At 36.1% G+C, this 15834-nt stretch overlaps 1 protein-coding gene across 4 annotated transcripts in view; it reads right to left on the bottom strand.

Moving 5' to 3' along the window:
* Positions 1 to 6327: 6327 nt before the first annotated feature.
* Positions 6328 to 15834, bottom strand: part of GRM8 (glutamate metabotropic receptor 8) — a 688454-nt gene continuing 678947 nt past the window's right edge. For 2 of the 4 annotated variants that reach the window (XM_081148115.1, XM_081148113.1), the window contains exons 10-11: positions 13430 to 13676; positions 6328 to 6909 (exon numbers count right to left, since the gene is read on the bottom strand). In XM_081148115.1, coding sequence (XP_081004241.1) covers positions 6860 to 6909; positions 13430 to 13676 — 297 coding nt within the window. In that variant the 3' untranslated portion in view covers positions 6328 to 6859. Of the gene's footprint in view, positions 6910 to 13374; positions 13677 to 15834 lie in introns of all 4 variants that reach the window. The other 2 variants (XM_081148114.1, XM_081148116.1) reach the window with 1 other exon arrangement.

Genomic DNA, 15834 nt, shown 5'->3' with positions numbered 1-15834 from the left:
AAAGGGTTTGGTGACTTTTGGAGATAATCTGAGACCCTGCTGAAAATATCTCGAAAGAAACAAATGCTCATTCTCATAGTATTTCCTGTCCCCAAACTCATCTCAAGATTTATGGTTATTCCAATTAATGATCCATGCATCTTTAAAAATGCAAGTTAATGAGCCTGAGTGGGAAGAGATATTGGACATTCATACACTAGTATGAATTAGGTTTTCCTCAATGCATTCTCTCTCCCCCCCATCTCAGTAAATAACCACCAGCCTTTCTTTTCAGCTACTCAGGACAAAAGCCCTGGAATCATCCTTCTCTCTCAGTGACCATATAATCTATCAGCAAATTAGTAGGATATTCTGTCAAAATGTGCATAGCTTTCAACCACTTTTTATCACCTCCACTACTTTACTGAGCCCAATTCCTGATCACCTCTACTCTGGAACATCCAAGAGCCATATAACTGGTGTCTGTGCTGGTGCCATTGACTCCTTGAGGCTAAGCTCGTCTCATTACAGCACTCAGAAAGACTCAGTTAAATTTAAGAGGCACTATGGGACTCCATTGCTCAAAATCCTGTAAGAATCTTCCATCACTCAGGGCAAAATTTACAGTTCTTTCAATGATCTACAAGGCCCCCTGAGATCTTGTATTCTACCCCACCTCACACTTTTCAGCTTACCCTGGTCTAGACATGCTCTTGCCTCAGCACTCATGTCATCCTTGCTAGCCCCTTTTCCTAGAATTCTTTTCCCCAGGACACTGCATAGAACAATCTTTTATTTTCTTTAGGCGTTTAATCAAATGTCATCTTCCCGAACCACTCTCCCTAAAATTTGAACCCTGCACTCTACTTTACAAATGCTACTTCTCAACCATTTCCTATCCACTTTCTCTGATTTATTTATTCTCTTTTCAACATTTATTATCATATCCTATATTTATCTTACTTAATATTTATCTCTCCTACAGAAATATAAATAACATGACAGCTAGGGTTTTTTCGTTGTTTTTTTAGTTTACTGTTATATTCTCAGCATTTTTAACAACTCCATAGCAGATCCTCATAAATAGTTTCTAAATGAAATTAATGGTTAAAGTATCTTAATTACATGGTTTATTGCTTAAAACCCATCTGCAGTAGCTTCCCTGGGGACCTTTGATATGCCTCTTTGATATCTGCGTATGTTGGGGGTAAGGACAACTTTGACACAGAAAAGCAATTGGGAATTGAGGCGTTGGTGAACAGGAAAGTATGAGTGAGTCCAAAAATGGACAATGGAAAAAATGGGTCTCTGAGTAGCTAGAATGTATACTGAGGATATTGGTCACCTGGGTGGGTGACACCATCAAGAGGTATAAAGAAATTTGAGAACATTATGAAAAAAATAAAAGAAAAATCAATAAGCCATATTTCATCTATTTTATAATTTTGCCTTGTACAGGCTACCACCTTTTCCTCTTTCTAGATTCATAAAGATTCTCAAAAGGGACCATCGAGTTGCAATACTTCCAGTACTCTATTCAGAAAATGGGCTCCATATGGAAGGAGTCCCCTGGCCCTACACTCACCATTAACCTGTTGGCAGAGCCTGGAGTGCCAGAGGGAAGTGAGGGGTAGATGGCGTTCTTAAATTCTAGGATATTTGTGGAAAAGCAGAGCTCCATTCATCATACATGTCCCCTCTCCATCCTGCCCTTTGATTAAGGTTTCATTCTTCCTTCTCTTGGAAGATGCCAATGGCAAGATAGGAGAAAAGGCTCTGTTGGGATGGGACAGGTTTAATAGCCAGTGACAAACAGAAGATATTCATGGACATAGGGTAAATTATCCATGGTTGGTCATCTTCAGGGATATTCTGAAAAAGCTAATTTTTCCTACTATGAAATGAAAGAGCCCTGTGGGGCGGGGCTCAGTGGTTGAGCATTCACCTAGGGTACAGGTGATCGGGGTTCGATCCCCAGTCAGGGCACAGGCCCGGGCTGCAGACTCGATCCCCACCAGAGGGCATGCAGGAGGCAGCCCATCAATGCCTCTCTCATCACTGATGTTCCTCTCTCCCTCTCCCTCTCCTTTCCTCTCTCTGAAATCAATAAAAATAAATTATAAAAAAAGGGAGGGGGAGAAAAAATACCCACTAGAGAGGACAGTACCTGGGGGTGAGGTGGGGCGGGAGAAGTTACATTTTCACAGATTATCTGTGGAGCTGCCAGATAGGGAACTCTTAGCTGAAGGTAGCTACCCATTTATTCTCCATATCATTTATTCAGTTCAGCCTCTGAACTGGAGATACAGTAAAGAGTAAAGACAAAAAAGAATAATTAAAACATATTGATGACCTAATGCTCGAAATTAGGGGAAGTAAAACAATGAATTATCACTCCTCAGAAAAATTATTCAAAACTTGGAAATAGGCAAAATATATTAATAGCTATTCTTTCAGTATGGTGCTGCCTTTGAATTTCTATCAGCATGGCTACTTTATAGCTCTGTAGGTGCAAGGAGTAATGTGTTGATTTTTATCTAGTAGATTCAAATAATGTCTGTCCAATGGAATGGCCTCAATGTTTATCATTTATTATAATGTAAGGTACCAAGATAGTTTTATATGGAGCCCTCTGATCCATATATATATATATATATATATATATATTCCTAGCTTCTCAAATGCTTTGTTCTAGTTTTAACATCTTACTGGTTCCCTCATTAGTTGATGACTTGAACAAAATCCTTGCCTTGTTCATTTTACCTCTGTATGAGAGTTATATTTTTATCTTTCAAAATTATACTTTAACATTCTAGTAATTGTTATTAGCATTCAAACACCATTGTATATTCCAGTAAACTTCCCTAATGGGACTACTTCATTGGTAAATTATCTCCTTTGCTTATTTAAAAAACTGAAACATTAATCTGATCATTTGTCTTTTCTGTTTTCTGTATCCACATCACCCATACATCCAAGTCATTATATGGCCAATTCTCGTATGTTCCTAGGTCCCAATCCACACTGGCTATCTTGACTTTGTAAAAAGTTATCTGTCCTATTTATTTTTCCCAAAGCTACTTAATTAAGCAGTAAGCAATTAGAAAAGTGTATTTAATAGGTCAAATTTCTTCTCTAAACTTATCGCTCTGAGTTCAACATAGAGAAAAATATTCTGCCTAGTAAAGGGTTAAATTAAATGATGAAATAATGGCGCCCAAAAGCAATAACATCATTAAAGGTTATGCTACAAAAAAAGAAAGAGAAAAAGAAAAAACTGAATAGAACAGTCACAGTTTTTGAAAACAATATTGTTCTGCTTTTTGCTACTATGCCTATAATATGACACTTTCCAAGGGTGACAGTCTGCAAGGGTCTGAACATTCACAGACATAATTTCTTCTTCAGGAAACCTTTTCTTCTAGTTGTGGTCAAATTTTTCTCATTAATCATATCTTCATCAAAGGGAAACCATAATAAAAGCAAAGTGAATTATTTTTAAAGATTATTATATATGATTATAGTATTCTACAATTTGTTATTATTTCTCAATTATCCTTTCATGCAACCTCACTGTTATTTTTAGCTATTTTATTCTAAAAGATGGATGGAAATGCTGACATTAAAAGAAATTAAATAAATGAAATGAGAAAAATTGGTAAGGTTGCATAATAGAGTTTAAGAAGACCATTTTTTCCACTTTCTACTGAATAAATATCAGTGTTGGCTAATATAACTTAGAAAATTGTTAATATTCTTCTATACTGTCATTGGTAAATAATACATAAAATAGAGTTAAAAGGAAAGAAAATATAAATGAGACAAATTTCTGTTCCTAGTGAGAGTTCCTGTAATATGGTATTTAATTCAAATTAAAAATGCAAAATCCTGTTTATCTGACATGCCACATTGTTTTGTAAATTTTTGATAAATACTAAAAATTAAGTTAGCCATTCAGTTCTTGTCCGTATTCCAATGGGTCATCCTTCAAGTTTAAATTTCTGAGTATATTTTCTTAAGAAGAAAATTGGTTTGTGACAGATCCACCATCATTGATTTAGACACCTTTAAATATTAACTAGTATAAACTAAAAACTTTTAAAAATTGAGGTCAGATTTGGCCCAAGGTCACACTAATATATCGCTCATCTTATACTAGTGACATTTGCTGAATATTACCTTGGGCTACATTTTTAGCATTTCCTCTGGCATGCTGAGATTAGATATGACATTTCTTGGCCAGAATAAAACACAAGGTGTATTCTAAAGAATATAATACTATATTTTGCATGCAATTTTTATTTGCTTATCTACAGTACACAGGCAATTCATTTTAAAGCACGGGACTTAAGAATCACTACTAGCACATGCTAAATTCTTCTTACAGGATGCCTCCCCACATTGTTCCAGCCTATATGACCACCTCTGGAGTCTTCAGCAAAATCCCTGAGAAAATAACCACAGTGGAGGTCAGCATTCTCCAGCTCCTACTGTAAGAGGCTGAGGGAAATTATCTTCCCACTACCTGGGGAGGACTGTAGTTTCATCAAGGAGAAAGTTTCCCGCTGATATAATGTTATGAAGGATGGAATGTAAATCCACTAGAACTATTATTCAACTCTATTATAAGTGAAATAAGATTTTGCAGAACATGAAACAAGTATCAGTTATTTATAAAAGTACTTAGGGAAAACAACCCATTGGTAAGTTTTAAGAGGAAGAACAATTTTGAAATGTCACAAATTATGCTCAATATTTTATTTTTTTTCTAACACCTTAAAAGAAAAAAGTAATAATAATAAAAACCCACCTTTCGTCTGAGAGCCAACTTTGTTCTCATAATCACCTTGTTACATCTCCTTACCCTGACTAGAGTCAATTAGTAAATGAAAACATGAAAATATACTTGAATTTTGGTCTCTGAAAGATAAGCAAAGCTTGTAAAATTCAAGCATTTTTCTCAACCAAACATGGATACTTACTAAATTTAAGTAAAAAATCTTAAAAACCACCACTAATAATATACAATGAAAAGAAAACTGTCAACTTAAAAAGTAAAATTTAAAATTCAGTAACAATTACTTCTTGGCATGGCTATTTGTTCTGAGCTATGTGGCAAATGAAATATACTAAATATGCAGTTATGAGTTTATTTTGTTTTAAATTAGGTCTTATCTAAAAATGCACACCTAGAGGTGAGTTTAGGATCCTGATTATAAAATTATATTTATCAGTATTTTAGATTATCTGAAAATTTAAAAATAATGCCCTTATTCTTTGATTTAAATATTATCTACAAACAACAAATACTGTTAGGAGAAACTCAACCAAAGGCGAATAAGTACACATTTCCTTCTGTCTGCAGCTTTCTGTCTGTGTAGGTATCTAGGAAATGTCACTGTATGTTGAAGGAGCATGCACTATGGTACTTCAACTCTCTCTATTAAATAAAGTGACTGTCGATACTTGGGTTGAAGCTACAGAGCACTTATAGCTCTTTATATCTATAAGGAGTGCAATGAGCCATCCAACCTAACTCAGCAGAGAGAACATTTACTAACAAAATGATTGTCGAGACCCATTGACTTGATGGATTTCTGGGGTTGTGCAGAATAGAGGAGCCCATGATGGAAATGGGAACAGATTTGAAAGCCTTTAACAGGCTCCTTTATCCATCCTAGCATGGTTTATTAGCATGACACAAGCTCCCCTTACTCACTCTCTCTCTTTAATGATGCTGTTCTATGAACCAATGAATGTTTTCATTTGGAAAATAAGAAAGCATTGACATATTATCTGAACTGTGGTTCCTTTAGTGCTGCCAAGGGAATAAATATGCTAATTCTGTGCTTTGAGGAATGTGCTGGGTAAGGCCCATTACTTCACTGATTTCAGGCCCAGGTGAGAAAAGGTTAATAATACACACAGTGGAGTACTTCATTAGGCAAAAGTTCTGACATAGAAAATGAGAAATTTCAGTGACATTCTGATAAACTTTAAGATGGTGATTTTCACGTTACATTCTCCCAAGTAAAGTTTAACTCATAATTTGTTAATTGTGATACGTGAAGCAATTCACCTCAAGCTACCGCTTGGTTCTTCATAAAAGAAGTAATTACTGTGAAAAACGACTACATAAATCTCAAAATATCCACAGAATCTTACACAAGCAATTCTCTTTCATGTAGGAATAAAAGACAGGCTTCTTCATATACACACAAATGTACAAAATCACATTCTTCACGGAAATTGTATTTCCTCGGGCTTTTAGAGCAGGAGTTAAGTAACAGCAGAAGTGCCACCTGGAAAGAGTTTTCCCTGGCTTTAAAACTGAAACGAAACAACTCTCAACATTTGCGAAACATTCCTTTATTATTAGAAATAAATTATTTGTATAAAAAATTGCATGCGTCAACCATTGCATTTATTTTTAGCACAACCCAGGGCTTCAATCCGGTCAGCCGTTACAAGAAACAGATTCATTGTCTTATACAAGTTGAACAATGTGGGACAGGAACAGGAGTTCTCACAATCACAGAAAAGTACTTACAAGAGTAACATCAGACATGGTTTATTTCAACAGCATTTTTGTTTCACAAGCTAACATTAGTTTTCCTTTTGTGATTTATTTTTTAACTGCTCATGAGTAAGCATTACTTTAGCTTGACGCTCATTGGTTGCGTTGTCTAAAACGGGTTTCTTCACTCTTTGTTATTGATACTTTTGGCTCATGGCTACTTTTGTTCCTCATGAGATTGCCTATTGATTTGATTTGATTGATTGTAATCTACAGAGATCTCCAGGAGTGAGTCTTGGAGGTGTCATGTTCATTGTTTGAGATCACGTACCAGATTTCTTCATATTGTGTCATTTCCCTGTTTCAGATTGAATGATTGCTGTAGCTGATATATGTCGTCTTGGTAGAGGAAGCTGTTAAGATAAAATTAAGATAAATTAATAGTATATAATAATAATTTTTTTGAAAAAATAATTTTAAAATTCAAATTCCATAATAACTATTTTCATAATATTCCCTTTTTACTATGTTACTTATTATTTTTAAACCCTGCAGTAGAAATTCAATGATAGTAAGGATAAAAATGCTGCAGCAATTTTAATCTGTAAAACCACTAGCTTCACTTATAGTATAGGTATTTAGCAGAAAATTAAAATGTAACAGTTCTAATTTTTAATAAACAGGTAAAATTTAATTTAAATGTGAATTTTTATTAAAGATTTGCAATATAAAAAAATAAAAGAACAGATAAGTTATCTATCCTTCAAAATACAAAAGAAAAATTTATTACAACCTCAGTTAAATTCTGAGTCTGCTTTGATGACCAAAAAATGTTACTAATTATAATTAGCTGTACCTTGAAAATGAACATCTTTTATTTAAAAATAGTACTTTTAGATTCTAAAAGGAAATATAGTAAAATATCAAATACATACAATGTTTGTCAATATTGAAGTAAAGTGTATTGCTAATACATATTTATGATCTTCTTTAGTCCAAAGAATACAAATGGAGATGTTTAAAAAATAAGTAGACTCAAAAAGGAAATGAATATGTAATTGTTCTAGTACCAACTTACTCTAAAGTAAAACTCATTATTGTAAGATTATTACAAAGATATGAATAAGAAAATATTCTAAATCAAATTTATTCTCATGCTTGAATTTCCATGAAAATCTAAATCTAAATCCAAATAATTCCTTTGGGTTTTTGAAAGATATGATGGAATAAATAAATCTCTGTTCTAAAATTCAAATGCGATGTGCTATTTTTTTGAGGAATTATGGAATGAATAATCTGAAGAAAAAATATATGGAAAAAATGCAAACTATGTAGGCATTTCACTACATAAATCCAATTCAGGATGAAACAGATATTTAAAGAATAATTTAGTTTTATATGGAGGCTAAGTAGATAACAAAACATGACTCTTCCTTACATATACTGTCTACAAGAGACTCACTTCAGATCAAAGGACATACACAGGCTGAAAGTAAAGGGATGGAAAAGATATTTCATAAAAGTTGAAATGAAAAAGAAAAAGCTGGGGCAGCCGTGCTTATACCAAACAAAAAAGACTTTAAAACAAATGCTATGTAACAAGAGACAAAGAAAGACCCAGCCATTCTACTTCTGGGTATTTATTTGAAATGGAAAAGACATACACATCTATATGTTCATTGCAGCATTATTTATGATAGCAAAGATAGAGAAGCAACCTAAGTGTCCATCAATAAATGCATAGATAAAGAAGAGGTGATTTTATATATATGTATAGATACAGGTATAGATATATGACTCAGCCATAAAAAAGAATGTAACTTGCCATCTGCAATAACATGGATGAACCTATAGGGTATTGTGCTGGATGAAATAAGTCAGACAGAGGAGGACAGTGCCATACGATTTCACTTATATGTGAAATCTAAACAGCAAAATAAACATGCAGAACAGAAACAGACTCATAGATACAGAGAACATTTTGACTGTTGCCAGATGGAAGGGGGTTTGGGTGGATGGGAGAAGAGGGTGAGGGATTGAGAAGTACAGAGTGGTGGTTACAGAATAGTCACAGGGATGTAAAGCGCAGCATAGGGAATATAGTCCATGAAATTGTAATAACTATGTATAGTATCAGATGGGTACTAGATTTATTGGGGTGATCACTTAGTAAGTTATGTAATGTCTAATCACTGGGCAGTACACCTGAAACTAATATAATATTATATGTCAACTGCAACTGAAAAATAAAAAATATATATATTTAAAGAAAAAGAAAGACATAATTTAGTTTTTGGACACTGAATAAAGAAATTATAAAGCTCTTCCTCTGAAATAATTGGCAATCAGACTCATTCCATTTTAGTAAACATCACCACTGGTGATTGACCAGACAAGCTCTTACCAGAGACTGAGATCATACAAAGCTCATCATCATTAAGATTAGCACCGATAGCCCAAACAACTGATAACTGGAGATGTTTTTGCTATGTTTAATATCACTGAATATTTTGAGCTTCCTGCCAAAAATAGGTGACATATCTGTTTATCTACATTGCTCACACTTCTAGGTTATTTTTGTGGCACAGTGGAAAGGAAGTAGATTTTAGACCTGGTTTTAAATTATATTGTTTCCTACAAAATGAGTGAAAAAAAGTTCACTGGTCCTCAGTTTCATCACTGGTCAAAAATCTAAAACATTGGGTTTCTGTGAGTATGGAAGCAAAATAAGTTTGTGGAGGACCAGCTGCTGTCTGAGTGAATTAATTTGGAATCCTACTCTTCTACTTACTCCTTCCAAAAGATAGGATGTCTGTTACATTTGGTTTGGTGTGAAGTGAAACATAATGCTTTTTCTGCTCATTTACTTTATTATTTTATTTTTTATTTCTAATTTGTATAATGCTTTCATATGCCTCTAACTTTCTTCAAAGAAAATAAAATCTGTACTTCAACTATGTTTTTGAAGGACTTTTATAAATCTTCTTAGACAAGATAAAGAAAAATTGTCATAAGAGTTAGAAAAATGACCCTTAAAAAGGTTGTCAGTGTATTCAACAGTAACTAAAAATGAAGGAAATATTTATCAAATTTGTGGGTAGCCAGAAAGAAAAATTATGGTTGCAATACAAGAACAATAGCCAAAAAGGTCCTGAAGAAGATGATATTCAGATGTTAATTCAACAAAAAATGATTTGGATCAGATCATCTTTAAGGATCATTCCAGTTTTAAGGTCATAGCTTGTTAAAGATCCATACTTTGTTTTTTGAACTCCTAGAAGTGATCTCTAGAGGAAAAGATGGTGCAATTCTATTGAGAATTGAGGCTATAATTTACAAAGGGAAAGCGGTCTTAATTTTTCTAATGCTTAGAAAAGGAAGTGCAAGTCACTGGAAACCGATGACTTAATCAACATGAAAACAATGAGAGGCACAAATCTTGTGAATGGCAGATACTTTGCAAGGATCTTTATCCCAGAAGTATTACAGAGTGAAATGAATCAAAGATGTATAGATGAGCTAATAGGTTTTTTACAGTGGTAATGAATATGCTTATGTGAAAATTAGTTTTAGAACACAGCAACAATGAATTTCCTGTGCACACCACACTGTGCTCATGAGCAGATCTACCTCCAGCAGTAGCTGTTTCATGAGTTACTCATGAACATAGCTTAAGGAATACCATGTTACAGCATTTGTTAATTGGGTACATTTGGTACAATTCATATATATCAACTTTGCTTCTAATTCCCTTCCCACGCTTTTATGAAACAACACAACCTGTTTTTGTTAGAAATGTAGTATTCTGCAAATTGAGTAATTAATATGGACCTGTTGGTCTCCCTTCCAGCTTCACATTACCTCTATTTTTTTTCTGCATAGCTTTTGAAGCTTTAAAACCTTAAATATGTGACCAGAATTACTGGCATTAGCAAGTCATCAAGATGAATTTGCTAAATATAATGGACTAGTGGAGCTGCTCCATGGCCAAGAAGGAAAAAGGTTGCATGTATATCATAAATACATAGTTAATTTGTCAGAAAAAAAAAACCAACAATAGAACCATAGTTATAATCATCAAAATCCTCAACATATTTATAAAAAGAAAAAAAGGGGGTTGCTAAAACAATAGTTTTTGAATTTTATGCCTTTTCTGTTACCCACAGACCAATCTATATTTTCCTGGCAACATTGATACATTTACCTTTATGTGGTGATTCATAGTCTACAAAACACTGTCATGTATGTCACTGTCCACTGCAGTAATGGTGATTTATCAAAAGTCTAGTAGCAGAAAGCAACAGGGATACTGTTCCAGTGCACTAATCAGCCCTGGGTTTATGGAGAATACCCTCCACCCATTTCAACAGGAGGTGTTTTAAAACTGAGGAGGCCTGGTACTACTTACAGATAGTTAAGTGGCAAAAGCCTTTCCAATATTCAATTACACTTCTAAAGACATAAGACACGCTTTTAGAAGACATATATTGCATTTACATTCTTCAAGTTATTGAAACTTTTAGAGAGTTTGTTATTTTATATGACATTTGACTCCCTTAAAACTACTGGTACATGTAGCAAAGATATCAGGGATACAAGGGTCTACAGGTCTAGTGCTGTAAATGAACAAGGGTTGACAATGGTTACCTGGAATAGGACTGTGCAAGGATGTGTGAAGATTTCATGCACTGTCTCTCCCTAATGTGCAAACTATAATCACTCTATTTGGGCACAATGTATTCAAATTCAAACTACTCCTGTAGAATATGACTACACTAAACTCTCCAAAGTATAATTTAACCTTCATTTAGGCAGTAACTGACTTGATCTTGATTCACCTTTTTACCTTTTTTTATATTCCAAAAGTGAGCACTGACTCCTCCAGAATATAATGAGCTTACCTTCCACACAGGCCCCACAATTGTAATTTTTCATTCTTACTTCAGAGAAAACAGGGAAATGCCCACATGCCATATAATTTTCATTTCATCATCAACATAAAATAACAGAAGGGAAACAGAAAATACATGAGACTTATTTCTATACTATGGGATTAGTCTTTAACAATGTTCAAATTTTTCTTCTTCAGGGAACCTATTTATTTTTTAAAAGGGTGGGAAAAGTTGATGAATTTTTTTCTCATCACAGTCCAGAGATGAGTCTGGGATCACTGGTATTTATTTCGTTGTATCTTTGGTTGTTCTGATTTGCAACCATATTATATAAACCTTTCTGGATTGAGCCTAAAAAACAAACACAACTCTAGCCTCTGGTGGATCACACTGAGAAACGCCAGTATTCAAAGTGTATCACTGGCTCACAGCAGCTTCCTGGCATCTGACAGTAGGCTTTAACTTCCCACCCTGATGCTTTCAAGGAAGAAAGCACAGATAAAATTCTGCCCTCAAATCACAAGCATTCTACTCCGATGACTTTGAGAGTAGCTATAGCACACCTTTTGCTAAGAGCCCAAATAGACCTATTATTAGTAAATTGCTTACCTATAATCAGAGATGATTATAACAGTTTTTTACCATAACCCATCCTTACCGTGCCTTCTCTTGAAGTTTCTCAAGGTTTCCTGTTTGCAGAAAGGTGACTATGTGGGGAGTGTTTGTAGATTTATTAAAAAACTTCTTACTCTACAAGTGACTAAATTTGGTATTAGTGAAGGTAATCTTCACTAGATCTGGTCAATAATTCCAAGAGGTCTGATAGTAATTGAAACCAATAAGTTTAATTAATCAATACTTCTAAAGATATTTCTGCATATGGGGCATTTAGAGTAGACAATGTTCACATGGAAATCTTGATGTAAGAGAAAGTTTATAAATCAAGTGAAGACTAGGAGTTGTTATAATAATTAAGTCAGATAAAATCAACTCTTAATATTCCCTGTATTTCATGTCAAAACTACAGAGAAGGGGGTATAGCCTGCTGGAGGAACTTGAGAGGAAGATGTTTTCTTGCACAGGATTTTAGCCTTAATTACTAAATACGTATGTTGTTTTCCTAAAAGACAGGAAGCCACTTTAATGCAAGTACCTTAGCTTTTATTTCTTTCTGATCCATTTATAGAACTAGTACTGTGAGGTTGGTTATTTTTGTTTGTGTGTTCTAACTATACTCAGCTTTCTGGTATTTTTACAATATAAATCTTCAATCCATTTACTAGTCTTCCATAGACACCAAGATGAACTGCAGTTAAACTCCCCTGGATTACCTTGGTACCAGTATATCATTATCATGTGCGTCTTCAGGGGTGGACTGTAGAGAAGAGGGAGGTGGACTGCAGGGAAGGGAAAAGGGGAGTGGTGGGTTGTAGAAGATTCTATGTTCAGGGTCATGAGGTTTTCAGATAAGTGCTCTAATTATCTTAACATATTCGAGAAGGAAGATCAAAGGAAGCCAATGAAGGGGACTACTTGGGGGAAACAAGTATTAACTATAACAACCTCACATGTCGGTTAACCAGTTTTCTCATTTCCCTAAATATCCAAATAACATTTATTTGTGTAAGATCTTTGATAGTATGGTCCATAAATATTAAGTAACTATTAATTTTATAAAGAACAACCAATAATGAACTAACAAAGATTAAAGAATTGTTCCTAATCAATAAAATATAATTTTAAATTTGGAAGACAGTTCCAAGCTTTAAGCTCTGTAATGCCTCAAAAGAGAGACCTGAGTGTCACACTTTGTAAGAGATTGTGTGTGCATGATTGTGCTCTACCGAACAGCCATGTACCTTGAGATCATTTGGTTCTAACAAATGGTTCTAACAGCCATGATGGTCTCATGGTGTGCAAATGTCATCATGCCGCTGGAACCATGTAGCACAGTCCCCAAGACCAGTAGAAGAATGTTCAACGTACATCTATTAGGAAGTGCTCCCGCTCTTGACCATCGGAAAGTCTACGGATGACTTACTGTTGGTTTCAAGACTCTCACAAAGTTCACTTTTCACCTCGCCATTTGGTCTGTCATTTCCTTTCTGGATCAGTTTGCTTTGCATGGTGGCAGCTGTCACCACAGCCTTGAAGCTCCTTTTGCGCTTTTGAACGTTCTGCTCTGGATGAAAAATTATAATATAAACCTTGGGCATATAGAGCATGCCCAGAGACACCGAAGCACTTAAACTCATGGAGACAGTAAGTGTTGTTGTTTGGATGTACATCTGAGGGAGGAAAAAAAAAATTAGTGTTGGTAAACCCGATCTAAGATAAAGCAAGTAGCATAATCGTTTTCTGAAATTATTCCAGCTTCTCTGCTAAAGTTGAGTGAGAAGATAGTTGTTGAAATTGCCCTGAATTATACTCAAGCATTTCTCTATCCTCATTTGCAAATGGGGGTATGGTTGTATTTTTATGAAGTCCAATTCCTTAAAACCAACGGACAGCATATCTATGATCCTCATTAATGTCTGTTCACTCTACTAATACTTCCAAAATTATTACAATCTGACAATGTAAAGTTGTCAGATTGTATCTGGTAATCCTAGGACCCAAATTAATTGTGTCCCTTTTAATAAAGGATCTAAAAACATTCAACTTCAAGGGGGTGGATGGAGGTGGAAGAGGCCATACAGGGGATAAAAGGAGATGGGAAATAAAGAAATAAACTGTATTAATACTTTAAATAAATAACATTCAACTTCAAGAGTAAATACCTGAATCAGCCTCAGGACTGCCTTTTCCTAAGGAAGACAGCTCCTCTTAGCAGATAGCAAAGTCTTGAGGCAAAGAACTATCCAAACCACGAAAACACAGACATTAGTAAGGAGACTGTCCCTGTCTGTGAAATCACAGCACTCAGGTTACTGAGTTTACTGTTCAGCTCATCTCCCACTAAACCTGTCTTTTTGCATGAGGCCTCATTGTGAGTATGGGAATATCCTCCAACAAGGGGATAGGAAATTTGGTTTGTTTCAAAGTTCTCTTCCTCCAGGAAGTCTTATTTTAATTATAATGTTTGTTTATTTTACTGCTAAGCACTAATACATTGAAAAATGAAAACCATGGAGCACTTACTAATGTGTAACTATGTGATTATAATCACTTATACAAACCTTGTAGTAAATTATATGAAATGTACAACTAGGTATAAACTTCTTGGGAGCCTATAACCTATATTTTTTCTTATATACCTCTAAGAAACTACACAAGATTCTAGACACAATAATAACTCAGAAACTTCTCATTGTTTGGTATATGAATATCTTCAAGAAGATATGACTTATACAAGATTTGATCTACACAATTGTACAGAATATGCTTCCCATAATATTCCACTCTGTCAAATGAACATTAAGTAATGGCTATGACACATGGTTGATGACATTTCAAGTAAAAGTGAATCCAGGTTCTCAGTTGAGCTCATGCATGTTAGGCCCATGCATACCTGCCTCAATAGAGACATGATTCTAATGCATCTATCAGCAAAGAGATAAATTACTATACATCATGACCTCTCATGCTACCTGCCAATAAACGAAACCCCATGTTAAATTTGAAAGGATCAAGGCCAGATGGCCTCCCCCCGGTGACCACACCTTCCCTGCCCGCCGAGGTGGGCTCCCACACTGCACAGAGGAGGAACAGTCCCTGTCCATCTCCTTTGAGCAGGTATTGTCACTGCCCCCTGTCCCCATGAGTGAGGCAGGGTTGAGCCTCCCACTTCACGCCACTCCTGCGATCCTTGGCCTCCCGCATAACTTGGACCTGTGCCTAGTGCAGCCTGTGAGTTTGAGCACTGCAAGGCCGTGGCGTGGGGCCTTCCCAGCAGCTCCGGTGACAGCAGCACCGGGTCCCAGGAGAGGGCAGGTAATTTGGGGGCTGAGGAGATGCTGCCCAAGTCCATCAGTGAGTCCCTGCCCACACTGTCTGACTCAGACACCCCCCTGCGCCTTTGGCACTACAGACTCAGACGAGCACATGGGGGGCTGCCTGACTCCCTCAAGGTTCCTTCTCCACTGCCCACCCTGCCTGGTAGACCCTGAGCTGCTGCCCCCCACAGCTCCCTGCCACCCTCCCCCCAACAGGCCATACCTGGAAGTCCCTGGCTCGCCCCACCCCCAGCGCTGCCACCCCCAAGCCCACTCCAGTGATCGCAGCCAAGACCACGGGGCTGCTTTGGGGGGACTGGGCCAGTGGGTCACTTAGTGTGCAGAGCAAGCCCAGGGACAAGGGAGGTGGAGCACCCCTGTCCAGAAAGTCCTCGGACCCATCCACGTCAGCCAGCAGCCAGCCAAGAGGGTTGGAGGCCTCCCCTGGTTGCCCTGACTGCCTTGATCTGGCCTACCTGCCCAAGAAGGCAGTGCCTGCCTGGTCAATGAG

The sequence above is a fragment of the Miniopterus schreibersii genome, assembly GCF_964146895.1.
Source record: "Miniopterus schreibersii genome assembly, chromosome: 9".
Classification (NCBI taxonomy): Eukaryota; Metazoa; Chordata; class Mammalia; order Chiroptera; family Miniopteridae; genus Miniopterus; species Miniopterus schreibersii.
This window is presented reverse-complemented; position numbering and strand designations above follow the sequence as displayed.